Genomic DNA, 26,559 nt, shown 5'->3' on the forward strand with positions numbered 1-26,559 from the left:
TGTTGGGATTACAGGTGTGAACCACCACGGCCAGCCATGATTGTTTTTAAGTTCTCTAAAGACTGTGAATTCCTACTCCCATTGCTGCATCAGGGTAGACTGCTTCTAAACCCCGTCCCTCCCCGGGTATGCCTCTAGTTTGGAAGAAATGAAGGAAATAGAAAAGGCACCCATTTTGCAAACCCTAATCAAATGACTGATTCAGGAAATATTGTCGATGCATGAAATATTGGGTCAGGGGCTGATGAGGAACTTGACCATGGAACGATAATCATCCGCCACTGGCCAATCTCAGCATCATAAGAGTGGGACAGTCAGACACCACGGGTTCTGGAGCTGAGGACAGGTGAACACGCAGCATCACCTCTAGACACGAATCTCATTGGGCTTCTAGAGCTTGCTTCCATCTCCAAAGAATACGGGGAAGAGAGGAAGGAGTTAAAAAACTCCATGAAAAAGCCAATAGACAAATCCAGGATGTGCAACCATCCCACAGGAGACTGACCCGGTTTCTCCAGCAAACATGGAAAAGAGGGGGCTGTGTTAGGGTAAAAAAAGATGAAAAGATACAATAAGCAGATGCGATGCGTGGATCCAGTTGGGATTGTGACTCAGGCCAACAATTAAAAGACATATTTGGAACAACTGAGAAAATTGTTTCATATTCCAGCTAATTTTTAGTAGTGACAGGGTTTCACCATGTTGGCCAGGCTGGTCTCGAACCCCTGACCTCAAGTGATCCGCCTGCCTCAGGCTCCCAAAGTGCTGCGATTACAGGTGTGAGCCTGTATGAACAGATGTGAATATGAAATGATACCAAGAATTAGTGTTCATTTTGTTAGGTGCGTTACTGGTGTGGTTATATAAGAAAACACTAGGCCGGGCGCAGTGGCTCATACCTGTAATCCCAGCACTTTGGGAGGCCGAGGTGGGTAGATCATGAAGTCATGAGATCAAGACCATCCTGGCCAACATGGTGAAACCTGTCTCTACTAAAAATACAAAAATTAACTGGGCATGGTGTCATGTGCCTGTAGTCCCAGCTACTGAGGAGATTGAGGTAGGAGAACCACTTGAACCCAGGGGGCAGGGACTTCAGTGAGCCGAGACTACCCCACTGCACTCTAGCCTGGTGACAGAGTGAGATTCTGTCTCAAACAAAAATAAAAATTAAAAAAAAAAAAACACTCATCCTTTTTCAAAATGCATACTCAAGTGTGTAACAGTAAAATGACATCATGTTTGGAATCCGTCTTATGATTCTTCAGCCAAGATCTGGCTCAAGGAAGCAGATCTGACGGCATTTTAATTATTCAATCTGTAGGATAAGCCAATGAGGGCTCATTATACTATCATCTCTCTACTTGTATGTTTGAAAATTTTTACAATGAAAACAACAGAAGCAAAAGAAGATGCTGAGAGGAAATTGGTGAGAGGTGAAACATAAAATGACAGCACTGAGCTGGAGACAATGGAATTTAGAAATAGTGACCAGGAAAGGCCTCCGCCACGAGGGATGTCGATACTGAAGGCGGCTTCACTAAGAAAGCTGGGGAAATATTGGTGGGGAGTGGGAGGCATAGGAACCGGTGCAAATGCACCAAAGAAGCAAAAGACATGGAGTGTCAGAGAAAAAGGGAGTGAGCCAACAAGCCAGGAACAGAGGGGCCGCGGGTAAGGAGGCCCAAGAGGAGACGGCACTAGCACCAGCCCAGCCAGATGGGGCCTCGTGCTTCCTACAGGAGATGTGATGTGATGTCGCAATCAGTGGGATCCTGTCAGAGGATTTTAAGAAGGGGCAGATTTGATGGGATGTACTGTCTTTTTTTTTTTTTTTTTTTTTTTTGAGATGGAGTTTCGCTCTTGTCACCCAGGCTGGAGTGCAATGGTGCAATCTCTGTTCACTGCAAGTTCCACCTCCTGGGTTCAAGTGATTCTCCTGCCTTAGCCTCTCGAGTAGCTGGGATTACAGACATGCCCAGCCCATGCCCTGCTATTTTGTGTTAGCCAGGCTGGTCTCGAACTCCTGATCTCAGGTGATCCACCAGCTTTGGCCTCCCAAAGTGCTGGGATTACAGGCATGAGCCACTGTGCCTGGCTGACCTCTAAGAGATGATTCTAGCTATTTGGTGACAAAGGCATTTTGGTGGGGAAGAAGTACCGAAGATGAAGAGCGAATTCAGCAGACAGTGCAGCTGTCCAGCCTGCAGACCGTGGCTTGGTCTAGGATGGTGGCAGAGAAGGAGAGAAGTAAACAGATTGGAAATATTTGGGGATCAGAGAGCCATTGGGGCTGGCTGGTGCATGCCATGTAGAGGGGGTTGGAAAGGGAAATTCAAGGCTAAGTACCAGGCTTGGGGTTTGAGCAGTCAAGTAAATGGTGGTGCCATTTTTCTGAGATGTGGGAGATGCAGGTGGGGACAGGGTGGGGAAATTCAGAGCTCACCTTTGGATATCCTACATTAATTAGCAATGCTTGGGAGACAGGCAAGTGAGTTAAGGTGCCAAGTGGGCAAGGCAGAGGCGGGGGTGGGAGACAGAGGGCCTCCTGGGGAGGTGTAAGCTCCATAGGCTCCCAGGGACATTCTGAAGATTCCCATCATTTACATAGAGGAGGAGGAGCCAAGGCACGAGGAGGAGCAGCCAGGGAAGAGGGAAGGGAACCAGGAGAGAGTGTCGTCCCTTAAACCCAGAGGAGAGGTGTTCTCAAAAAAAAGGGAGTGGCCAGGTGTAGTAGCTCCCGCCCGTAACTCTAACACTATGGGAGACTAAGGTGGGAGGATCGCTTGAGGCCAGGAGTTTGAGACCAGCCTGGGCAACATAGTGAGACCCCGTCTCTACAAAAAAAAAAAAAAAAAAAAAATCCAAAATTGTCCAGGCACGGTGGCTTACGCCTGTAATTCCAGCATTTTGGGAGGCCGAGGCGGGCAGATCACAAGGTCAGGAGTTTGAGACCAGCCTGGCCAACATGGTGAAACCCTGTCTCTACTAAAAAAAACACAAAAAGTAGCCAGGCATGGTGGCATGTGTCTGTAATCCCAGCTACTTGGAAGGCTGAGGCAGGAGAACTGCTTGAACCCAGGAGGCGGAGGTTGCAGTGAGCTGAGATCATGCCATTGCACTCCAGCCTGGGTGACAGAGCGAGACTCCGTCTCAAAAAAAAAATAATAATAATAAAAATAAAAATTAGGCCGGGCGCAGTGGCTCAAGCCTGTAATCCCAGCACTTTGGGAGGCCGAGACGGGCGGATCACGAGGTCAGGAGATCGAGACCATCCTGGTTAATACGGTGAAACCCCGTCTCTACTAAAAAGTACAAAAAACTAGCCCGGCGAGGTGGCGGGTGCCTGTAGTCCCAGCTACTTGGGAGGCTGAGGCAGGAGAATGGTGTGAACCCAGGAGGCGGAGCTTGCAGTGAGCTGAGATCTGGCCACTGCACTCCAGCCTGGGCGACAGAGCGAGACTCCGTCTCAAAAAACAAAACAAAACAAAACAAAACAAATAAATAAAAAATAAAAAAATAAAAATTAGCCAGGCATGGAGGTGCGCAACTGTAGAAGCAGCTAGTTGGGAAGCTGAGGTGGGAGAATCACTTGAGCTCAGAAGTTTGAGGTTGCAGCGAGCCATGATCACACCACTGCACTCCAGCTTGGGTGACAGAGTGAGACCCTGTCTCAAAAAAAGAAAAAGAAGGGAATAATTTGCCAGGCCCAACACTCCTGAGAGGGCTGTGAAATCAAGCCTGGTGAGTGCCCTTCAAAGTTGGAGAAATGGGGGGCACTGTTGAGTACCTTTGTCCATTTGGGCTGCTATAAAAAATATCCCATAGACTGGGTGGCTTATAGGCAGCAGAAATTTATTTCTCACTGTTCTGGAGGCTGAGAAGTTGAAGGTCAAGGCACCAGCAGATTCGATGTCTGGGGAAGGCCTGCTTCCTGGCTCATAGAAAGTGGCCTTGTCACTGAATCCTTACATGCTCACATGGCGGAAAAAACAAGGGAGTTCTCTTGGTCTTCTTTTTTTTGAGACAGAGTCTCTCTCTCTCGCGCCCAGGCTGGAGTGCAATGGTGCAATCTCTGCTCACTGCAACCTCTGCCTCCCGGGTTCAAGCGATTCTCTTGCCTCAGCCTCCTGAGTAGCTGGGATTACAGGCATCCACTATCACGCCCGGCTAATTGTGTGTGTTTGTATTTTTAGTAGAGACAGGGTTTCACTCTGTTGGCCAGGCTGGTCTCAAACTCCCGACCTCAGGTGATCCACCTGCCTCGGCCTCCCAAAGTGCGGGAATTACAGGCGTGAGCCACTGCACCCGGCCGGGCCTCTTTTACAAAGGCACTAATTCCCTCCCACAGGCCTCCTAACACCATCTCTTTGGGTGTTAGGATTTAAAATGTACAGATGTGGTGTAAGACACAAACATTGAGACCACAGCGGTGACTCTGACAGAGACAGTTTCGGTGACTTCACTCTCTGCTCCTGTTCTCTCCCTGAGCTGCTTATTGACCCCTGCTGTGGGCGCTTTTCTCCCTGCATTTCTTACGCTGTTCTGTGATGAGCAGCGGGCTCTTTTTCTCCTCCACTGGGATAAGCATCTTGAGGGCAGGATGCCTGGTTCAGACTTCCAGCCCTAGAACAGAACTCATTCCTGCAGCCATTCCCACAGGCTAAAAGAGCACCGGCTGTGTGCATGGCACCTCATGGGCCCAGTATGATGGCACCATAACTGATTTCCCTGTTATCCACCAGCATGAAGGGCATGAAGACAGGGAACTTCATCAGCTGTCCCCAAACACAGGAAATTAGCTCATAGAGGCCGGGTGCGGTGGCTCACACCTGTAATCCCAGCACTTTGGGAGGCTGAGGCAGATGGATTATGAGGTCAGGAGTTCGAGACCAGCCTGACCAACATGGTGAAACCCCATCTCCACTAAAAGTATGGAAATTAGTCAGGCATGGTGGCACGCACCTATAATCCCAGCTACTCAGGAGGCTGAGGCAGGAGAATCGCTTGAACCCAGGAGGCAAAGGTTGCAGTGAGCAACCTTTGATTGCGCCACTGCACTCCAGTCTGGACGACAGAGTGAGACTCTGTCTCCAAAAAAAAAAAAAAAAAGGGGGGGGGAACTTTATCAGTTGTCCCCAAACACAGGAAATTAGCTCATTGATCACCCACCACCCCACCAAAAATCAGGGTAAACTTAGGAAGGGACTCCTTGTGGGAGCCAAGGAACAGACCCTGAAAATATAGAAAATATAGCCATATGGCCTTTCTAAAGGCCAGGCACACGGAACCCACCACGGCCCTCACGTCAGTCTCACATTCACCCCTTCATTATCCTCTTGGCCGGAGAAGTGACTTCCCCAAGGTCCCCTGGAGTTGGGTTCCATGTACCCCAGGGCACTTCTCTTCCGCAGAGGGGATGGCACTGTGGGCACCTGCCAGCCGCTGCAGCCACTCCAGGGCCTCCCCCTGCAGGATGCTCTCCTGAATGAGCCTCGTATCAGGGGCTGCCCATCCTTTGGCCTCCCGACACCCCTGCCCATAATTTATCTTTCCCTTACACTGACGCAGTATTTTTATGTTTTAATATTTTTTTAGAGACAGGGTCTCACCCTGTGGCCCAAGCTGGAGTGCAGTGGTGCAGTTACAGCTCACCACAGCCTCGAACTCTGGGGCTCAGGCAGCAGTCCCACCTCAGCCTCTTGAGTAGCTGGGATTGTAGGCACTCACCACCATGTCTGGCTAATTTTATTTTTCTTTTCTTTTTTCTTTTCTTTTTTTTTTTTTTTAGAGAGAGGGTCTTGCTATGTTGCCCAGGCTGGTGTCAAACTCCTGGGCTCAAGCAATCCTCCCACCTTGGCCTCCCAAAGTGCTGAGCCACTGTGCCCGGCCTGGACACAGTTTTATATATTAATTTTAGATAATATCACACACTGAGTTGTTTCTTTTTTAATCCTCTTCCAAATGATCCATTTAATCAAAGAGAAAGTCTCAGTTTGAAGCTAAGAAGCTTTAACCTCACTAATGTTTGCATTTCTCCTTTCTAAAAACACTGTGGGGCGGGGCGCGGTGGTGGCTCACGCCTATAATCCCAGCATCTCGGGAGGCCAAGGTGGGTGGATCGCTTGATCTCAGCAGTTTCCGACCAGCCTGGGAAACACAGTGAGACCCCCACTCTCCCAAAAACACAAAAATTAGCCGTGTGTGGTGGCGCGTCTGTGGTCCCAGCCACTTGATGGGTGGATTGCTGGAGGTGGGAGGATGGCTAGAGCCTGGGAAGACCAGGCTGCAGTGAGCCGTGATCACGCTGCTGCACTCCAGCCTGGGTGACAGACAGAGACCCTGTCTCAAAAAAATAAAATAAAATAAATTGTGGTAAAATATACATAACATAAAATTGACCTTTTAACCATTTTTAGGTGTACAACGCAGTGACATTAAGTACATTCATAGCGTGCAGCCCTCCCCATCATCAATCCACAGAACTCTTTTCATCTTGTAAAACTGAAACTCTGTACCATTAAACGAAAACTCCTCATGTCCCTCCCCCAGCCTCCAGCAACCACCATTCAACTTTCTGTCTCTGTGAATTTGAATGCTCTAGGGACCTCCCATAAACGGAATCACAGAGTCACCTCCTTCTCTACACGGAAGGAGATCAGGGCCTCAGGCTTACGTCTTGGGCAGGCAGCAGCCTCTGCCTCCCGTTGCTGTCCTGAGTTATAAACATTTTCTTACTTCCCTTCTCTTTGTGGCTAGCAAGGCTGCTCTTCCATTTATGATAGTGGATTGAAATCTACTTCTCAAACAAGTGGATCTAAATGGGAAACAGAAGTAATAGTGAAAGGCTGAAGGTGGAGAGGCTCTCACAGCAGAGGAGAACGAGGGGAAGAAGTTGGGAGGTGGAGAAACCCTGGCCTTGGGAGTGAAGCCTCCTTTGTGTCCAGAATACCAGCGAAGGAATGCGCCCCCTGACTCCGTGCACCCGGCCTCCTTGGCTTCCTATCGCTTTTCGTAGCTCTCACCTTTGCCCCCATCCATTCACCCATGCACTTATTTATTCAGCAAACCTGGCTGTCCAGAGCCTCTGGCCAGCCCTGGGGAATACTCCGGCCCCCAGGCCTGGGATGTTCCCAATCTAACTCCTCTGCAAAGCCTTCTTCCGTTTCTTCTGTTTGTTTAATCTTAATCCTAACCTCATCTAGGACCCTATTATGCAGACTCCGAGTCAGCTCTGAATTCCTACGGGAGGTCCCGGGGTCAGACAACGACCTTGGCCAGGTTGATATTTAAGGGATTAAAGACATAGGGTGAGGTGGCTCCACTCAAAGAGGGCAGCCTCCTGCTGTTGCTCTGCGCACGTGTGGGCTCAACTGTGCCAAATCATCCTATTGTCCCCTGAGCGAGAAGTCCTCCCATATCCAGGAATTCACAGCTTTGCTAGCTCGCTGGGCTGGCCAGTGGTGTTCCAGATAAGTCCTGCTCAGTTAGTGCCCAGCTTACCCACAGAGTGTGTGAGGTGTTCCTGGGAGCTCCTGGAGGGCAGGGCCATGCTGGTCCACCCCAGTCCACTAGAGCTTGCCCTGGACGGGCACACAGGGGCTTCCAAGGCCACCAGGCTGAGTCATCAGTGGATTCCCACATGACTGATGTAAGCGTGTGGCCGAGGGATGATGCCAGGGAAGTCAGGATTCCTGGGGAATTGAGACAATGAGTCTAATGTCCACTCCCATGTGCAGGCCTGGCATCTACACAACCAGGGCCAGTGGATTTCCAGACCTTCCACGTGAGGGGCCAATGTGGGTCTGCAGGACTACTAGGAGGCTCACTCGTGGGCACAAATGGGCCTGCCCAGGGCTAGACAAACTGACGGTTCATCACCCTTGACATCCATGACTGTCTCGGTTGCAAGTTATGAGAAGTTCAAACCCAACTGGCTACATAAAAACATGAAAATAGTGAATTGGCTCCTGTATCCAGGAAGCTTCTAGTAATCCAGTCTTGAGCTTGATTGGATCCAGAACCTCAAGGGATCAGAAGTCTGCCTCCCAGAACCTCTGGCTCTGCTTTCCAGGAAGGACTTCCCTCTACGAAAGGTCAACTTATGTGGCAAGATGGCCTCATGGCTGCAGGCCCACTTCTAGTCGGCTTAGCAACTCCTGAGGCTCGTCATTGGCCCAGCCTGGGTCATTGTGCTTATGCCTGAGCCAATCGCACGGCCAGGAATGGGGCACTCTGATTGGCCAAGGCCCCTCCCCCATTAAAGTGCAGAGAGGGTGTTGCTTGGAGGAAAATGCTGGACCCTGACAGGAAGGGAGAGGCCAGGGCCTTTGCTCTCCCAGCCCGTGCTCTGTCTTGCAGCTGTGCCTGTCTTCAGAAATCCCAAAATGAGATTTAAATGAAAGCTGAGGGTATGGCAGTCAGACACAGAACAGAGCACTCTTGTGTTTTAACCAGTGCTGAGAGTAGCTTCCTGCTGCATATCTGCCCAGCCACCCCCATCTCCCCAACCTCATCACACACTCCCACTCTTTCAGGCATCTTCAAATTAGTCTCTGCTCTTTTTTTTTTTTTTTTCCAGAGACAGGGTCTTGCTGTGTCACCTGGGTTGGAGTGCAGTGGTGAGATCACAGCTCCCTGCAGCCTCGACCTGCAGTAATCCTCCTGCCTTAGCCTCCAGAATAGCTGGGACTATAGGCATGCACCACCATATCTAGCTTATTTTTGTATCTTTTGTAGAGATGGGGGTCTTGCTTTGTATCCCAGGCTGGTCTCAAACTCCTGGGCTCGAGCGATCCTCCCACTTTGGCTTCCCAAAGTGCTAGGATTACAGGTGTGAGCTGCTGTGCCCACTGCCCACCCCATCTCTGCTCTTTGCAACCTTGAACTTAGCACAGAATCCAAAAATGTCACCTGCCATCATTATCCTATCATACGCTAAGTTAAAAGGCCTATTTTAATTTTCCCTGGAATTTTTCATTGGTCACAGCCTCCATCCAAAGAAGCGATGGCTGGGCTTGCTCCCCACAGTAAGAGGAGGTTAGGCTGGGCCAGAAGCACCCATTCATTGGTTTCCATTCTTCCCACCTTGGTGGCTTTACACAGCAGTGTGCGCTGGTTCTGAGCAGGAACCAAGCCTTGGGGAGCATAGGTTGGGCCCTTGCTTGGCTGGCTGGGGGGCCTGTGCAGGCAGATTGCCCTGCCCAGGGAGGACAGGAGCCAAGCCTCCAGGGCTTTCCCATGCTCAGTTTCCCTGGCACTGGGCCGCAGACACTCTGGTTGACAGCCTGGTCCTGTTCATCTTGTCCGGCTCCCACTTCACAGCTCACACTGGTATAGTGTGGCTCCTCCTCTTCTAGTATTCCCATATGTAGCCTCACAAGATGCCTGGCTCATCCAGGTGGCCACAGATGTCCACCTTGGCCCCACAGCAAGGCCTTAGCCAGCTCCACTGCCAGACACAGCCCACACCTTCCCTGATCAACCTTCACTAGCAGCAGGGCTCTTTAATTTTCCGCTAAGACACGTTTGAGGAGCTGGTAGACGTTAGGCTCCAGCTGCCCAGTGAAATGCACATGGGCCCATCAGTAGGCAGGCTCCTGGGTCTCTGAAGGCTGTCCAGGGATCCCATGTTAAGGAATCCTATCTTGGAAGGACTTCCCCCTTACAATCCCTTGGTCTTCCTTCTCTTTAACCTTTATGTCCGGGTGCCTGCCCTCCATCCTCAGAGCCTGAAGTATGTAGGAAGCTAAGCAAATAACCCCTGAATCTCTTTATGAGTAATAACAACACAAATTGAGCAGTTACCTTGTGCCAGATACTGTTGAAAACACATGAGGGGTATTAATACATTTACCCCTCACAGCAACCCCATTATGTTGGGACAATTAGAACTATACCTGTTTCACAGATGAGAAGATTAAAGCACAGAGAGGTCAGATAACTTTCCCAAAGTCTCATAGCAAAGGGGAGGTGCTGTCCTCCCTACACAGCAGCTGGTTCACCACCTCTGATGCAATCCACAATCTCCTTCAAGGCTGGGCCAATGCTTGGGAACTCTGGACCTGAGGCAGGCACAGAATGGGATGAACCCAAACACCCAAAGGTGAGCTGCCCTAGAAAGGCAGACATTGGGCCAGGCACGGTGGCTCATGCCTATAATCTCAGTGCTTTGGGAGGCCCAGGTGGGCAGATCACCTGAGGTCAGGAGTTTGAGACCAGCCTGGCCAACATGGTGAAACCCCATCTTTATTAAAAATACAAAATTAGCCAGGCATGATGGCACATGCCTGTAATCCCAGCTACTAGGGAGGCTGAGGCAGGAGAATCGCTTGAACCCAGGAGGCGGAGGTTGCCATGAGCCGAGATGGCGCCATTGCACTCCAGTCTGAGCAACAAGAGCGAAATTCCGTCTCAAAAAAAAAGAAAAATAAAAACAAAAGACATCAGTGGTTTCTGAAGACTCCAAGCTGCTGTATAGGCTGTGTCCGCCATCTTGGACACAACTTTTCTATTGCTCCTATTAAATGTGTTCGTCCTTCCAGCTTACATGCCATTTCCTTCATGCAAGCTTCTTGCCATCCAAGGATGGTTCGGATACCCCCTTCTCCACATGAAGTCATAGCCCCAAGACTCTTCCCTTCCCAGCCCTATCATGCTACTCTGCAAATGCATGATGGCCTCCCGTCCACACTGGAAGCTCCCAAGATGGCAGGGATTGTGTCTTGCTTTGCTATGTCTTGAATTAAAATAATAATAATAATAATTATTATTATTATTGGCTGGGTGCGGTGGCTCACACCTGTAATCCCAGCACTTTGGGAGGCCAAGGTGGGCGAATCACTTGAGGCCAGGAGTTTGAGACCAGCGTGGCTAACATGGCGAAACACTGTCTCATTAAAAATACAAAAATTAGCCGAGCGTAGTGACAGACGCCTGTAATCTCAGCTAATTGGGAGGCTGAGGCAGCAGAATCGATTGAACTAGGGAGGCAGAGGTTGCAGTGAGCTGAGATAGCGTCATCACACTCCAGCCTGGGCAACAAGAGCTAAACTCTGTCTCTAATAATCATAATCATAATCATAATCATAATCATAATAATGCCAGGCACGGTGGCTCACGCCTGTAATCCCAACACTTTGGGAGGCCGAGGCGGGCAGATTACGAGGTCAAGAGATCGAGATCATCCTGGCCAATATGGTGAAACCCCATCTCTACTAAAAATACAAAAATTAGCTGGGCATGGTGGCGCATGCCTGTAGTCCCAGCTACTCGGGAGGCTGAGGTAGGAGAATCACTTGAACCCGGGAGGCAGAGATTGCAGCGAGCTGAGATTGTACCATTGCACTCCAGCCCGGGTGACAACAGCAAAACTCCGTCTAAAAAAAAAATAAATAAATAATAATAATTCTTTCATCTTTATTGCAGTACAAAACACATTCAGTAAAGTGCACAAATCCTAGGTGTGAACTTTTATATATGTATAAATCAATGAGCTTTTATGTATGTATATAGCCATGAAACCACCACTCAGATCAAAACATACATGTCTAGCCCCCAGAAGTTTCCCCTGGTCTCCTCCCAGTCATTACTCCTCACCCTAGGGGTAAATACTGTTATGGTGACTGCCGTCACCATTTTACCTTTTCTTAAACTTCAAATAAATGGAAACTTCAAATAAGTGTGTCTGGCTTCTTGGGCTCAACATGTTGTCTTTGAAATTCTCATATTGCTCCATGATTCCATAGTTTGTCCTTTTTATTGCTGTGTAGTATTCCATTGAATTAATATAACAACATTTATGTATCCATTCTATTTTTGATGAACATGTCAGCTAGGATGTGGAGCATTTGGGCTCCATCTTTACTGGTGGGTGTATACATTGCTCTAATGATTAAGGAAAACTCTGTCTTGTCTACCATCATTATAATAACTCATTTACTGAGCATTTACTGTGTGCCAGGTACTGTATGGGAGTCAGCTACATTATCTCAATCTTCACAATGATCGTTGGGAGTAGATAGTTGCCATCTGTGAAACAGGATAATCGTGGTATCAACATGAATAGGATTATTGTGAAGTTTAATTGAGATGGTACTTTGAAGGACTTAGCCCAAGGCTGCCATTTTGGAAACACTGTTTATGATACCTGTTACTGGTGATTCCTAATGGGCACAGGATGGGGGGTTCAGGAGCCTGGTGGGTCCATGCTCAGCAAGTAGCCTGGCAGCCTTGGCCTCAGAGGACCTGGGGGGGTCACAAATTTGTGAGCCTCTTTGATAAGACCCTGGCTCTAACTTCAAGAAAACGGTCATTAGGGGAGGGTGAGGGACAGGACTGAGACTTTAGCTCAAGAAGGGCCCTGGGAGCATTCCAGAGCCTTCTTTTACACACGTCTTCCTGAAGCTGAGTACAGAGGGTACTCTGAGGTGATTACTGTTCCCTACCTGTCTCTCTCATTAGCCGGTAAACTCTGCAAGGGCTTGGCCAGTGCCTGTCTTTCAAACGTTCATTCAGAAACACAATTTAAGTGTCTCCCTTGGTCCAGGCACTATGCCAAGAACTGAGGGATACAGCAGTGAGCAAGATAAGCAAGGCGGGGAGAGAGACAAGAAACAGAGAGGCACCAAGACTGTGCAGGGGCTGGGCTCACAGCACTTTGGAAGGCCAAGGCAGAAGGATTGCTTGAGCTCATGGGTTTGAGACCAGCCTGAGCAAGACCCTATCCCTACCTGCCACCCCTCGACCCCGCCAAGAAAAAATACAAGTCTTGAGGGAGAAAGGACAGAGCAGCGGTGGAGGGGAGGCCTGAGGTCTGAGGGTGGGGGGTCAGGGCCAAGTCCTGTGGAGCCTGTAGCCTAGGACAGGGAGCGTGTATTTGATCCTTATGGGAAACAACTGGAAGGCTTTTTGTTTCTTTTTTTGTAGAAATGGGGGTCTCACTGTTACCCAGGCTGGTCTCGAATACCGCAAGGGATCGGTCGTCTCGGCCTCCCACAATGCTAGGATTACAGGCGTGAGTCACCGCGCCCCGCCTCAACTGGAAGGCTTTAAGTGAGAGATGGGGTGCAAGGGAATCCCAGGGTCAGAAAGGTATTCAGAACGCCAGGAAGGGCTTGCGGGGGAGGGGCGCGTATGGAAGGGGCGCATGGAAGGAACTCACAGATTCCTTGAATGAATGAATGAACGACCCAATGCACTGATGGATGAATGGACAGGCGGCCAGGAATAGCAGTCGGCCCCCAGGGAGCCCCAGACCCCGCGGCCTGAAGCGTTGGTTCTAGGCCAAGGCACAGGCGCAGTGACCTTGGGGATGTCCCCGCCCCGGACTCAGGGCCCGGAACCCGGCGTCCCGGGGGCGGGGAGGGCGTGCCTGGCGGGACAGCGCGCGCGACGGAAAGGCGGGCGGCGCTCCTCGTGTAGGGCCCCCTCACAGCCCCCCGGCTCGACCCTGCCGGGGCCCGAACCCGCGCCGCCCGCCGTGTTTACATTCCACCCGCGCCAGCCACGCGGCTTTTTGCCGCTCCAGCGCCGCTCGGCCCCGCCCCCGGCGCCCGCGGCCCGCCCCTCGCCGCCGCGCGCCAGACTTCTCCCGCGTCCCGCCCGCCGCCCCGCCCAGCGTCCCGCGTCCCGCGCCCCGCGCCCCGCGCCGGGCCCTCGGCGCGCAGGCCCTGTCACTTGGCCCCGCCCCGCCCGCCGGCCCCGCCCCTGATCCCGGTCCCTGCGCCTCGCTGGCCGGGGCCGCGGATGGGCGGATCCGGGGGCGGGGCGAGGGACTGGGCGGGACGGGCTCCGGGTCCCGCGCGGCCGCTGAGGGGCTGGGAGTCGCGGCGGGGCGGCGCGAGGGCGGGCCGGGGCCGGTTCCGCGCGCAGGGATTTTAAATGTCCCGCTCTGAGCCGGGCGCAGGAGCAGCCGGCGCGGCCGCCAGCGCGGTGTAGGGGGCAGGCGCGGATCCCGCCACCGCCGCGCGCTCTGCCCGCCGACTCCCGCCGCCGCCGCCGCCGCCTGCTGGGACTGGAGCGCGCCGCCTGCCGCGGACAAGACCCTGGTGAGGCTCCCGCCGCGGGCTGCGGACAGGGACTCCTGAGGCCCGGACCGCGCCTGGGAGCTGGGTGGGGGCGGGGTGCGGCCGGGTCGCGGGTCCCCGGGCGGCGGCGCGGGGCGCCCCGGGAGGGTGCTGGGAGCGCGGCGGAGCGGGGCGGAGGGGACACTGAGGCAGCCCGGGCCCCGGGAGGCGACGGACCGGCGAGGGCGGCGGAGGCGGCGGGACCCCTGGTCGGGGGTCGGCGGGGGCGCGGGTCGCGGGTGACAGGCCACCCCGCCATCGGCCATCTTCCTGGCCCGCCCGGCCGCCCGCGCGCGAGGGGGGGAGGGGTGCTGGGCCCGCGGCCTGACCCCGCTGCCGCCTCACCCCGCGCCGCCCCGCAGGCCTCAGGCCGGAGCAGCCCCATCATGCCGAGGGAGCGCAGGGAGCGGTGAGTGCCTGCGCCGCGGGGCCGGACGGGACGGGACGGGTGGCGTGGGGGAGGGGCGGCCGCGGGTGCTCACCCGGCCTGGTGCCACCCGGGTCCACAGGGATGCGAAGGAGCGGGACACCATGAAGGAGGACGGCGGCGCAGAGTTCTCGGCTCGCTCCAGGAAGAGGAAGGCAAACGTGGCCGTTGTGAGTACAAAAGAGACAGGTTGAGGAGCACCCCCCATCTCACCTGGGTACCCTACTTGACTCTGCCTACGGCGGGTGGGGGGGTCCCTTGGGCTGGAACGGTGCTCATAACCTGATCAGCTTTCTCTTCTTCTCTCTCTCTGTTTTTGTCTTGTTTGGTGTGTTTCCTTGGGGTCATGGGGGTGGGCTTCATGTTAGTTTTTGCAGGATCCAGATGAAGAAATGGCCAAAATCGACAGGACGGCGAGGGACCAGTGTGGGAGCCAGGTAGGTCCGCCCGGGGTTGGGCCTCTGTGGAGGTCCTTCTCCCTGTGGGTCACATGGGGTTTCATGCTCTCGTCTCGCTGGAGACACTGGTGAGAGTGAACTTCTCAAATGCAGCCACAGCCCATATGGCCCTGTACCTGTCAGTGGGTACTGGCCTCTGCCAGTCCTGGGATTCCAGGAAGTTTGGTGTTCCTGACTGGTACCGTCTGAGATTACAGATATGTGCTGATGCCTGGAAGAACCAGAATGGACATCACATTATTCAGTCCTCCCCTTCTGCCCAGGAGGAAACTGAGACTCAGTTAGAGGAAGAAAGTAACCCAGAGTCCTATGCCACCCAGGGGCAAAGTTGGGCCCTCAGCCTTGTCTGTAAAAGCTGGTGAACTGGGGGAGGATTCCTGGGTGTTTATAAGCAACAACTTCCCCCCCATCTACACCTATTTTTCTTGTCATGGTGCTTAAGGACCTCCTCCGTCTTCTGTAGGTCAGGTTTCAAATTCTTCTCTTTCTGGCCCTGGAAGTTCTTCTAGCCCCTCCAGCAATTACCTGCATTGATCCCCAGCTCAGCCTGACCTCAGCAAGAGTATCAGTGGAACATTCAGTGTAATGATAGGTGGTGTCTCAACACATTTTTTTTGACTGCTTTTCTTTTCTCTCCTGATGGAGTTCCTGCCAAATTTCCTGCATGCAGTGTGATAATCATTATAATATCAGAAGTTTCTTGCAGGAATAGCTTGTACTATCTCTTTACTTTCAGAAATGGCTGGAGACTGTAGTTATGGCTCCCGTGCGGGGAAGCAGCCTATCTCTAAACTAGCTGGTCAGGCCTTCTGACTCTATCACAGATAAACGCTGAACAGAAACAGTGTTCCACCTGAGTACAGGGATCCCAGCTAGGTTAGCAGAGGAGCACCTCACTGTGCAGAGCAGCAGCCAGTTCATCTGGAAGTGTGAAGGGTTTCAACTCAATGGGCCGTGTTCTAAATAGCAGTTGTCACTGTAAGATTCCCCCAAAATAAGCATTTCTGAAGAGGGTCCACTGACTATTGAAGAAAGGGTTGCCGATTTCCTTTTTCATTCAAAGAAATCATTTCAGAGAAGGAAATAAGATGGCATATCCCAAGTTTTTTTTTTTTTTCTCCCCTTAAAAGTACGTTCAAATCAAGCAAGTTGATTTTTTAGGTATTATAAAATGAATTCTGACTTCGTGAAATTCAGGATTGTTTATTTTCCCAGCTGTGTTTTGAATAAAAAAGCAACTTCCAGCTGAAGATGAAGCAGGGCCATCCCTGTTACATTCTTGGAGTTTTAGAAGCATGTGTGTTCTCAAGGATAGCCTGAGTAGTGACGAGGGTGCCTGGGACGGATTGTGGCTATGTCCCCTGGCCACAGCGTGGATAGCTGTGCTGCCAGAATAGCTGTACCGTTTCCCACTAGAAGGCATTTTCGTGGTTATCCAGAGATTAAAGGCAACAGATTTCTGTACATTTTGTAGAGCAGATAGCTTAAACATTAGCTGTCTATGTATGGAGCAGTATCTTTGTTATTTCTTTGTGGATTCATGAAACTAGAACTTGGGGGTACCACAGAACCTTTTTCCCTGTTCACATACAGAACTTTTCTCTGGAGTTATCATAGTTCACCCCAGTATGACAGTTTTGAGCTACTTGGAGCCATTGTGCTAAACTCTTGTGTAACTGCTTCATCAAGACCACATGGAGGTTTTTTAATTTTCATCTTAGCCTGTTCTTAATGAAAAGAATACCCTTTTATCTAAGACCTACTTAACACGTCCATTATGTTATTTAATTTTTTTGCACGAGACTCAGTCTTTCTATTGAAGTGGAATCCTGGACTGTTACTTTGCAGAAAATAATCCTACATAAGGAAAAAAGTGGTGTGAGGAGATGGAGTGGTTAGGAATCCCGTTGGTCTCATTCCTTCCTAAATAAAGTCAGACAGATCTTGCTTTGAAACTTGGTGTACACTCAAGTTAAGGACATAGACTTAATTATTCTACCTCATCCACTGGTCCCTAAAAGGCCAACTTTGGAAACCGTTTGTCTGCTGATGGTTCACCTAGTTTGTTTGGGAACTGCTGCTGGACTCATCTATGTCCAAAGGCCTGCTCTCAGATGTGCCAGCCAGCTGGCCTTAGAGGGCGGCACCCAGCATTATGCCTTCAAGACTAGAATTCATTCTTCCTGAATGAAGAACAACTTACAGCGGTTGTAATGTGACCCTTTTTGAGTCAAGGAAATGCCACCCGCACATGGTACTAGAACTGAAAGGAAGCAGCCTTGCTCGCACAGCTGTTGGCAGGAGCTGTCATGGATAATTTGCATGCCCAATTCTTTGTACATTGGGTGGGGAAGAGCTTTATCTGGCTTTGCTCTTCCAACTGAAAGTGTTTGGGCTTCCTCTGAAGGCGACCAATGTGCTGTGGTCGCCACTCTGTGCTGTGTCTTTGAGGTAGCACTTAGAGCCCAAGTTTCCACGTTCATTATAGTGACCCCAGTTGTCTATTTTTTTAAAGCAGAGACCACCGCCAGGCTGGTGGTCTCTGCTTTAAAAAAAAAAAAAAAAAAAAAGCCAAGTGCGGTGGTTCAGGCCTGTAATGTCAGCACTTTTGGAAGACAAGGCAGGAGGACGGCTTGAGTCCAGGAGTTCGAGACCAGCCTGGACAACATGGCGAAAACCCATCTCTACCAAAAAATACAAAAATTAGCTGGGCGTGCTTGTGCATGCCTGAAGTCCTAGCTGCTTAGGAGGCTGAGGCAGGAGGATGGCTTGACCCCAGGAGGCAGAGGTTGCAGTGAGCTGAGATCGTACCACTGCACTCCAGCCTGGGCAACAGAGGGAGACCCTGTCTCAAAAAAAAAAAAAAAGCCAAGTCTCAGACTTTCATACGGCTTCCATGCTAGTGGGATTGTTACCTGCCTAATATCTTCAGCAGAGTTACCATTTTATAACTTTAAAAATCAAACAGACATCTTAGAGTAGGAATAGCTTTAAAAAAGAAAATATTCTAAATGAACTTTAGTGTTTTTCAGATACTGAAAACTGAATACATATCTGAAACCTTTAAAAGAAAAGCATAGTGCTTTGGTTTATAATAGTTCCTTATTTTATTGGGTATTTGAATTAGCCTGCAAGACTCGAGATTCAGAGGTCTTAAGGAGTATCTAGGCTAGCTTCCTGTAGACTTCATAGTATGACCTGTGACCATCACTTGATTTGGTTTTAACTAGGTGGATAGTCATTCTGTTTGTTTCGAGTTAAGGAAAAGAGAAAGTCCTTTATTGTTTAACATATTTGGCTAGTCGCGCAACAAAAAAAAATGTCACATTTGGTGGGTTTTTGTTTTAAACTGAGGGGACTTTAATATATATGGCAGCCAATTTACATTTTTGATCTTTTATACTTATGAACGTGAAGTGCTTATGTAAATATTTTTATTGACAATTCTGTTTTCCTTTTGTGAAATTTTAGTAGATGCGTGTACTCACTAAAAAACAAATCTTTGAGTTGTGACAAAAAATACCATAATGTATCTTTTTGGAAGCACTTTCAGAGGTCATGCCCAGTATCTTACTGAGTTGCAAGTGACTTTGCAGTGTTTTTGGGTAATGTAGGAGCTGTTTGCATCTTATCTCACCTCTCCTGTGTATTTTTCATTTACAGCCTTGGGACAATAATACAGGCTGTGCAGACCCCTGCTCCCTGATCCCCACACCTGACAAAGAAGATGATGAGCGGGTTTACCCAAACTCAACGTGCAAGCCTCGGATTATTGCACCATCCAGAGGCTCCCCGCTGCCTGTACTGAGGTCAGTGCCGACTCTACCACGTGGCTTCCAGGTCTCTTACTCCATACTCCCCTTTATCCCTCATAGCATGGACGCATTCTCACCCCTGTGTGGGCCTCATTTTTGTTGTGTGTTTTGTTGTAGCTGGGCAAATAGAGAGGAAGTCTGGAAAATCATGTTAAACAAGGAAAAGACATACTTAAGGGATCAGCACTTTCTTGAGCAACACCCTCTTCTGCAGCCAAAAATGCGAGCAATTCTTCTGGATTGGTTAATGGAGGTGAGCTTGAGTCTTCCTGTTGCCTTCATGAAAGCACTGAGCATTTCCAGCATTTTTGTGTATTAGGATCTCTGTGTGGTTGATTCCCTTGACACGTTCTCCATCTCTGAAGCTATATGGTATATTTACTGAGGTGGTCTTTCTGTTTTGCTTGTATTCTTAGCAAGAATTTCTGAAATCTTTTTTTTTTTTCTTCTTTTCTTTTTTTTGAGATGGAGTCTTTGTCACCGAGGCTGGAGTGCAGTGGCAAAATCTCGGCTCACTGCAACCTCTGCCTCACAGGTTCAAGCGATTCTCCTGGCCTCAGCCTCCTGAGTAGCTGGGATTACTGGCACACGCCACCACACCCGGCTAATTTTTGTATTTTTAGAAGAGACAGGGTTTCACCATGTTGGCCAGGCTGGTCTTGAACTCCTGACCTCGTGATCCACCCACCTTGGCCTCCCAGAGTGCTGGGATTACAGGCCTGAGCCATCGTGCCTGGCTAAACTGCTTTTAAATGTACCCACTGGAACGCATATATCACCTCTTTGATAGCTACTGTCATAAATTATAAACACGTGTGAACAAGTTTATCTTAAGCAGGTCTGACATTGTTCCTTTTTAACTTCTTGGAATCCATTCCCTTTTGCCACCATTCCCATTTATTCTAATAAAATATACTGTTCAAATCCTGGCTGGGCACGGTGGGTCATGTCTCTAATCCCAGCACTTTGGGAGGCCAAGGCAGAAGGATCCCTTGAGCCCAGGAGTTGGAGACTAACCTGGGCAACATAGCAAGACCCCATGTCTTTTCTTTTTTTTTTTGAGACAGAGTTTCGCTCTTGTTGCCCAGGCTGGAGTGCAATGGTGCGATCTTGGCTCACTGCAACCTCTGCCTCCCGGTTTCAAGCGATTCTCTTGCCTCCGGCTCCTGAGTAGCTGGGATTACAGGCATACGCCACCATGCCTGACTAATTTTGTATTTTTAGTAGAGACAGGGTTTCTCCATGTTGGTCAGGCTGGTCTTGAACTCCTGACCTCAGGTGATCCGCCTGCCTTGGCCTCCCAAAGTGCCGGGATTACAGGTGTGAGCCACTGCACCCGGCCCTCAAGACCCCATTTCAACAAAACATAAAAAATTGTCAGGGTATAGTGGCTCACGCTTGTAGTCACAACTACTGCGGAGGCTGAAATGGGAGGATTGCTTGAGCCTGGGAGTTGGAGCCTGCAGTGAGCCATGATAGTGCCACTGCACTCCAGCCTGGGTGATCATGGGACTCTGTCTCGATTTTTTTTTTAGCACATTTTTAAAGATATTTGGACCATTGGAGTGGCTTCTGTATTTTGAGACAGAGTTGCTCTGTCACCTAAGCTGGAGTGTAGTGGTGCAGTCATGGCTCACTACAGGCTCCAATTCCCGGGCTCAAGCAGTCCTCCCGCCTCAGCCTCCCCAGTCGTTGGGACTACAGGCATGAGCTACTACACCCTGCCAATTTTTTATTTTTTGTTGAGATGGTGTCTCATTGTGTTGCCCCAGCTAGTCTCCAACTCCTGGGATCAAGGGGTCCGCCTGCCTCGGCCTCCCAAAATGCTGGGATTACGGGTGTGCGCTACAGCACCCAACTCAAATCTTATCTTGATCCACACTATTTTGTTTCTCTTTAACAGTTAATCAAAAGAACAAGTATAACAAAATTTAATAGATAATGGTTAAACATAAGAGAGATTTTATGGGTAGTATATCTCTTACTGGGATGAACTGCGGTAGCTCATAGTTTCTGATTAAGGGAAACTTCCTAGACAACCTTGTAAGACTTTAATGGATGAGAAGTGGGCTTTTCTTCTGAAAAGACGGACATCTCAGGCAGACCCGTTTCATGAAAACATGTAGAAAATGAATATGTAACTACAAAAGTACCCCTCATCCTTGGGAGTACATCCCAAGACCCGCAGGAGACGCCTGAAGCCACAGATAGTACTGAGCTCTAGCTATGCTATGTTTTTAATCCTCTACTTTCACATTTTCACTTAAAGAAAGCACTTCACGGCTTCTCTTTGGCGTTTCCAAATAGCCAGCCTCAGTACTCTTGCCCTGTGGGGCCATTATTCAGTAAAATAAGGGCTGCTTGCTTGAACACCAGCACTGCTGTGCTGTGACAGTCCATCTGATAACCTGTGTGCTACTGAGTGACTAACAGGCAGGTGGCCTGCTCCACGGGGATGTGCGGGCAGGGGGATGATTCACATCCTAGGCAGGTGAGGGTGGGACAGGCCAGAGGGCCCCTCATTTAAAACCTATCAGTTGTTAGGCTGGGCACAGTGGCTCATCCCTTAATCCCATCACTTTGGGAGGCTGAAGCAGGCGGATCACTTGAGGCCAGGAGTTCAAGACCAGCCTGGTCAACATGGTGAAACACCATTTCTACTAAAAATACAAAAATTAGCTGGGCATGGTGGCGGGTGCCTATAATTCCAGCTACTCGGGAGGCTGAAGCAAGAGAATCACTTGAGCCTGGGACTCGGAGGTTGCAGTGAACCAAGATCACAACACTACACTCCAGCCTGGGCGACAGAATAAGACACTGTCTCAAAACAAAAAACAAACTAACAAAAAAACATCAATTGTTGAGTTCAGGAACTTTGCATTTAATATTGTCCTATATTGTCCTTCACCAAAGTCATTATAAGGTTTGTTTTTGTTTTTTTTTTCCCCTTCCTCAAGTAACCGTTCTAAAACTTAATATGTTTTCAGGTGTGTGAAGTCTATAAACTTCATAGGGAGACCTTTTACTTGGCACAGGATTTCTTTGACCGGTATATGGCGACACAAGAAAATGTTGTGAAAACTCTTTTACAGCTTATTGGGATTTCATCTTTATTTATTGCAGCCAAACTTGAGGTAAATCATTTTCAAGTATTCGTTCTATAATGTGTGTTATTTCTTGAGCTCCACTGAGATTGGGGGAAGAGGTTGGTGTTTTGTCTATGCACTCATCCTAAATTTTTCTGATTTGCTACCCTAAAAGTTAAGACACATGCCAAAAAGAAAAGAGGCTGGAAGGTGACCGGGAAAAGAAAAGTAGTGAGGGTGTGGAAGACCTAGGTTCGTGTAGTTACATTGAGCAAAGAAAAACAAATTGATCTTTGAACTAAGATCATAATTTTGGGCCCGGGGTGGTGGCTCATGCCTATGATCCCAAGCACTTTGGGAGGCCAAGGCAGCTAGGTCACTTGAAGCCAGTAGTTTGAGACATGGTGAAACACCGTTTGTACTAAAAATACAAAAATTAGCCAGGCGTGGGGGCGTGCGCCTGTAATCCCAGCTATTCGGGAGGCTGAGGCAAGAGAATCGCTGGAGCCCAGGAGGCAGAGATTGCAGTGAGTCGAGATCCATCACTGCACTCCAGCCTGGGCACCAGAGGGAAATTCTGTCTAAAAAGAAAAAAGAAAAGATGAAAAATTTGTGTATGATTATCAAAGGGTGTATGGGCCCAACTTTCAAACGTGTTAAAGGTACTGAAAAGGGGATATTTCAAAAGTACCCACAGTGAGTCAAAGTTCCATCCATTTATTTAAGGGTGGGTGGGAGGAGTTTTTGTTTTTGTTTTTTTTTTTTACAAGGAACACATGTTGAACCATTAGAGTGGCTTCTGTGTTAATCTCATCAGTGCATCTTCTCTCTTTCCATGCCAGGGTGCTGAGAAGTCATTTTGGATGCATTATAAATTGAGACTGTTAGAGACTGGCTTTGGTGCTAGTGTCATCTTTTATTTCCTTTCAGGAAATCTATCCTCCAAAGTTGCACCAGTTTGCGTATGTGACAGATGGAGCTTGTTCAGGAGATGAAATTCTCACCATGGAATTAATGATTATGAAGGTGGGTTCCAGTGAATTTTCCAGCCATTTTTAAAATGCATATGTCAGATCTTTTCCACCTGAAGTATGAGTGCCTCTGGGAGGTCCAGCTGGACACATTGTGGCATGGAACATGGCTGCATTTTGAACTTCTTTTCTCAATCATCGGTCTCTTTTCTCTCTGTTTTCCTTTAGGCCCTTAAGTGGCGTTTAAGTCCCCTGACTATTGTGTCCTGGCTGAATGTATACATGCAGGTTGCATATCTAAATGACTTACATGAAGTGCTACTGCCGCAGTATCCCCAGCAAATCTTTATACAGATTGCAGAGGTAAGTGGCTCCATCACGTCCGTGGGGCCACCTTCCCTGCAGCTGGAGTGAGGAACTCTAGAAGAGGCGTGTGGTGGCGTCCATCTCAGCATTCTTTTCTTCTCCGTAGCTGTTGGATCTCTGTGTCCTGGATGTTGACTGCCTCGAATTTCCTTATGGTATACTTGCTGCTTCAGCCTTGTATCATTTCTCTTCATCTGAATTGACGCAAAAGGTTTCAGGTAAGTAAGCTTTCCAATGCGCGCGCAAACAAGGTGTACTAAGCTTACACTCAGTTGTCAGCCTCAGGTTAAGCCCACGATGTGTCTTCACTGCAGGGTATCAGTGGTGCGACATAGAGAACTGTGTCAAGTGGATGGTTCCATTTGCCATGGTTATAAGGGAGACGGGGAGCTCAAAACTGAAGCACTTCAGGGGCGTTGCTGATGAAGATGCACACAACATACAGACCCACAGAGACAGCTTGGACTTGCTGGTCAGTGCTGCTCTTTCTTTCAGTCCTTCTTGCCCAAATTCTTAAAACTGCCTCAATAGGCCAGCCGCAGTGGTTCAGGCCTGTCAACCCAGCACTTTGGGAGGCCAAGGTGGACCGATCACTTGAGGCCAGGAGTTCAAGACCAGCCTGGCCAAAATGGTGAAACCCTGTCTCTACCAAAAATTCAAAAATTAGCCAGGTATGGTGGTGGGCACCTGTAGTCCCAGCTACTCGAGAGGCTGAGGCAGGAGAATCATTTGAACCCAAGAGGCGGAGGTTGCAGTGCGTTGAGATCATACCACTGCACTCCAGCCTGGGCAACAGAGCAAAACTGTGTCTGAAAAGGAAAAAAAAACTGCCTAAATAACCTGTTCACTTTTCTTCAGGCAGGCTCCAAATATCCTTGAGAAATTCCAATTTTAATTCCTTGAACAAGAAAAATCCTGGCAAATTGATGCTGTATCTCACTATCGTATAGACCACCAGAGTTCTAAAGTGTTCTTTGATATTTTTTTTTCCTTTACTCACCTCCATAGAAAAAGACATAGTGGCCAGACACAGTGGCTTTTGGAGGCCAAGGCAGAAGGACTGCTTGAGCCCAGAAGTTCGAGACTAGCCTGGGCAACATAGGGAGACCCTGTCCCTAAAAAATTTAAAAACTAGCCGGGCATGGTGACACATGCCTGTAGTCCCAGCACTTTGGGAGGCTGAGGCGGGCAGATTGCCCAAGGTCAGGAGTTCGAGACCAGCCTGGCCAAAATGGCAAAACCTCATCTCTATGAAAAATACAAAAATTAGCCGGGCATGGTGGTGGGTGCCTGTAATCTCAGCTACTCTACTCGGGAGGCTGAGGCAGAGAATCGCTCGAACCCGGGAAGTGGAAGTTGCAGTGAGCCGAGATCCCGTCACCATACTCCAGTCTGGGTGGCAAAGCGAGACTCCATCTCGGGGGAAAAAAAAAAAATTAAAAAAGAAAAAGAAAAAGCCTATGGTAGTTGAAGCCCAAGGATATGTTGTACTTTAACATGTTGTCCCTTTTATTCTTACTGACAGGACAAAGCCCGAGCAAAGAAAGCCATGTTGTCTGAACAAAATAGGGCTTCTCCTCTCCCCAGTGGGCTCCTCACCCCTCCACAGAGCAGTAAGAAGCAGAGCAGCGAGCCAGAAATGGCGTGACCACCCCATCCTTCTCCACCAAAGACAGTCACACGGAAGCGCCTGCTCCACGTTCTCTTCTGTCTGTTGCAGCGGAGGCGTGCGTTTGCTTTTACAGATATCTAAAATGGAAGAGTGTTTCTTCCACAACAGAAGTATTTCTGTGGATGGCATCGAACAGGGCAAAGTGTTTTTTATTGAATGCTTATAGATTTTTTTTAAATAAGTGGGTCAAGTACACCAGCCACCTCCAGACACCAGTGCGTGCTCCCAATGCTGCTATGGAAGGTGCTACTTGACCTGAGGGACTCACACAACAACAAAGGCTTGAAGCTGTGGAGGGCCACAGTGGCGTGGCTCTCCCCGCGGGTGTTCTGGGCTGCATTGTACCAAGTGGAGCAGGTGGTTGCGGGCAAATGTTGTGCAGAGCCCACAGCCAGCTAGGCAGGGGGTTGCTGTCTCCACATTATCAGTTGACAGTGTACAATGCCTTTGAATGAACTCTGTTTTGTAAGTGCTGCTATATCTATCCGTTTTTTAATAAAGATAATACTGTCTTTGAGACAGCTGGTTTTATGAGCTGTGTCTGGTAACGTAAGGTAGAAGCCTTAATTGTGACTATATCAAGTTATCTTTTTTGACTTCATACTTCTTGAGGCTCAAGGGTTTTTTTTTTTTTTTTTTTTTTTTTTAAGACAGGGACAGGGTCTCGCTGTGTTACCCAGGCTGGAGTGCAGCGGCACAGTCTTGGCTCACTGCAGCCTCTGCCTCCCGGGTTTAAGTGATTCTCCTGCCTCAGCCTCCTAAGTAGCTGGGACTACAGGCATGTGCCACCACACCCAGCTAATTTCTGTATTTTTAGTGGAGATGGGGTTTTGCCATGTTGGCCAGGCTGGTCTCAAACTCCTGACCTCAGGTGATCCGCCCGTCTCAGCTTTCCAAAGTGCTGGGATTACAGGTGTGAGCCACCTCACCCAGCCCTGAGGCTTAACTCTTTCGGTTAAATACATTTTTCAATGTATTTGATGGAAAGAAAACTTTAGAAATGGGCTTCAGGTGCAGCCTGTCTGCCTCCTGGTGCCCCCTGAGCTGGAAGCAAGGAGTCCACCTGGTATCTCTCTCACCACGCCCTGCACTGGTGGTTGCTCACATCAGGTTCATTGGCCATCGATGGCAGTGTAGTGGTGAGGTCATGTCCACACCGAAGAGGATTCCTAGGTATAACTTCCTTCTTAGGACTGGTTAAAGGCCATAAGGAATCTGTAATTAGTGTGATTTAATGCTTTTTTTTTTTTTTTTTTTTTTTTTTTGTCCTTACCCAAATCTTAACCTAAAGAATAAGTGAATTTTTCTTTGGAGAACTTTTAACATAGTAGCCTAAAACTGCTTTTAAGAAGAAAATGCGGCCGGGCACGGTGGCTCACGCCTGTAATCCCAGCACTTTGGGAGGCTGAGGTGGGAGGACAACCTGAGGTCAGGAGATTGAGACCATCCTGGTTAAAATGGTGAAACCTCATCTCTACTAAAAATACAAAAATTAGCTGGGCATGGTGGTGGGCACCTGTAGTCCCAGCTACTTGGGAGGCTGAGGCAGGAGAATGGCATGAATCCGGGAGGCAGAGCTTGCAGTGAGCCGAGATTGCACCACTGTACTCCAGCTTGGGCAACAGCAAGACTCCATCTCAAAAAAAAAATTAAAATAAAAAAAGGAAAAGAAGAAAATGCGGCTGGGCGCGGTGCCTC

The 26,559-nt window shown here is 49.3% G+C and overlaps 1 protein-coding gene across 4 annotated transcripts; it reads left to right on the forward strand.

Annotated features, from left to right (window-relative positions):
• Nucleotides 1–13,761: 13,761 nt before the first annotated feature.
• CCNE1 (cyclin E1) lies at nt 13,762–25,378 on the forward strand. Of its 4 annotated transcripts, none has more exons than XM_015123475.3 (12): nt 13,762–14,048; nt 14,429–14,475; nt 14,576–14,663; nt 14,862–14,930; nt 18,615–18,760; nt 18,884–19,019; nt 21,754–21,900; nt 22,783–22,878; nt 23,052–23,186; nt 23,296–23,407; nt 23,504–23,661; nt 24,715–25,378. In XM_015123475.3, exons 2-12 carry the CDS (start codon nt 14,453–14,455, stop codon nt 24,835–24,837), a joined length of 1,233 nt encoding a protein of 410 aa, XP_014978961.1. In that variant the 5' UTR covers nt 13,762–14,048; nt 14,429–14,452; the 3' UTR covers nt 24,838–25,378. The 4 variants fall into 4 exon arrangements, with proteins under 4 accessions (XP_014978961.1, XP_028694837.1, XP_014978962.1 ...); XM_015123476.3 differs by having other exon boundaries at nt 13,772–14,048; nt 14,871–14,930; XM_028839004.2 differs by lacking the exon at nt 14,429–14,475 and having other exon boundaries at nt 13,765–14,048.
• The last annotated feature ends 1,181 nt before the right edge of the window (nt 25,379–26,559 follow it).

This window comes from Macaca mulatta, chromosome 19 (genome assembly GCF_049350105.2).
Source record: "Macaca mulatta isolate MMU2019108-1 chromosome 19, T2T-MMU8v2.0, whole genome shotgun sequence".
Taxonomy (NCBI): Eukaryota; Metazoa; Chordata; class Mammalia; order Primates; family Cercopithecidae; genus Macaca; species Macaca mulatta.

Excerpts from the sequence above, each read along its gene's own strand:
- CCNE1 (XM_015123475.3), top strand. The coding sequence starts at position 14,453 with ATGCCGAGGGAGCGCAGGGAGCG. Across the intron at positions 14,931-18,614 it reads GGGACCAGTGTGGGAGCCAG|CCTTGGGACAATAATACAGG; the intron begins GTAGGTCCGCCC and ends TTTCATTTACAG. Across the intron at positions 23,408-23,503 it reads ATTGACGCAAAAGGTTTCAG|GGTATCAGTGGTGCGACATA; the intron begins GTAAGTAAGCTT and ends TCTTCACTGCAG.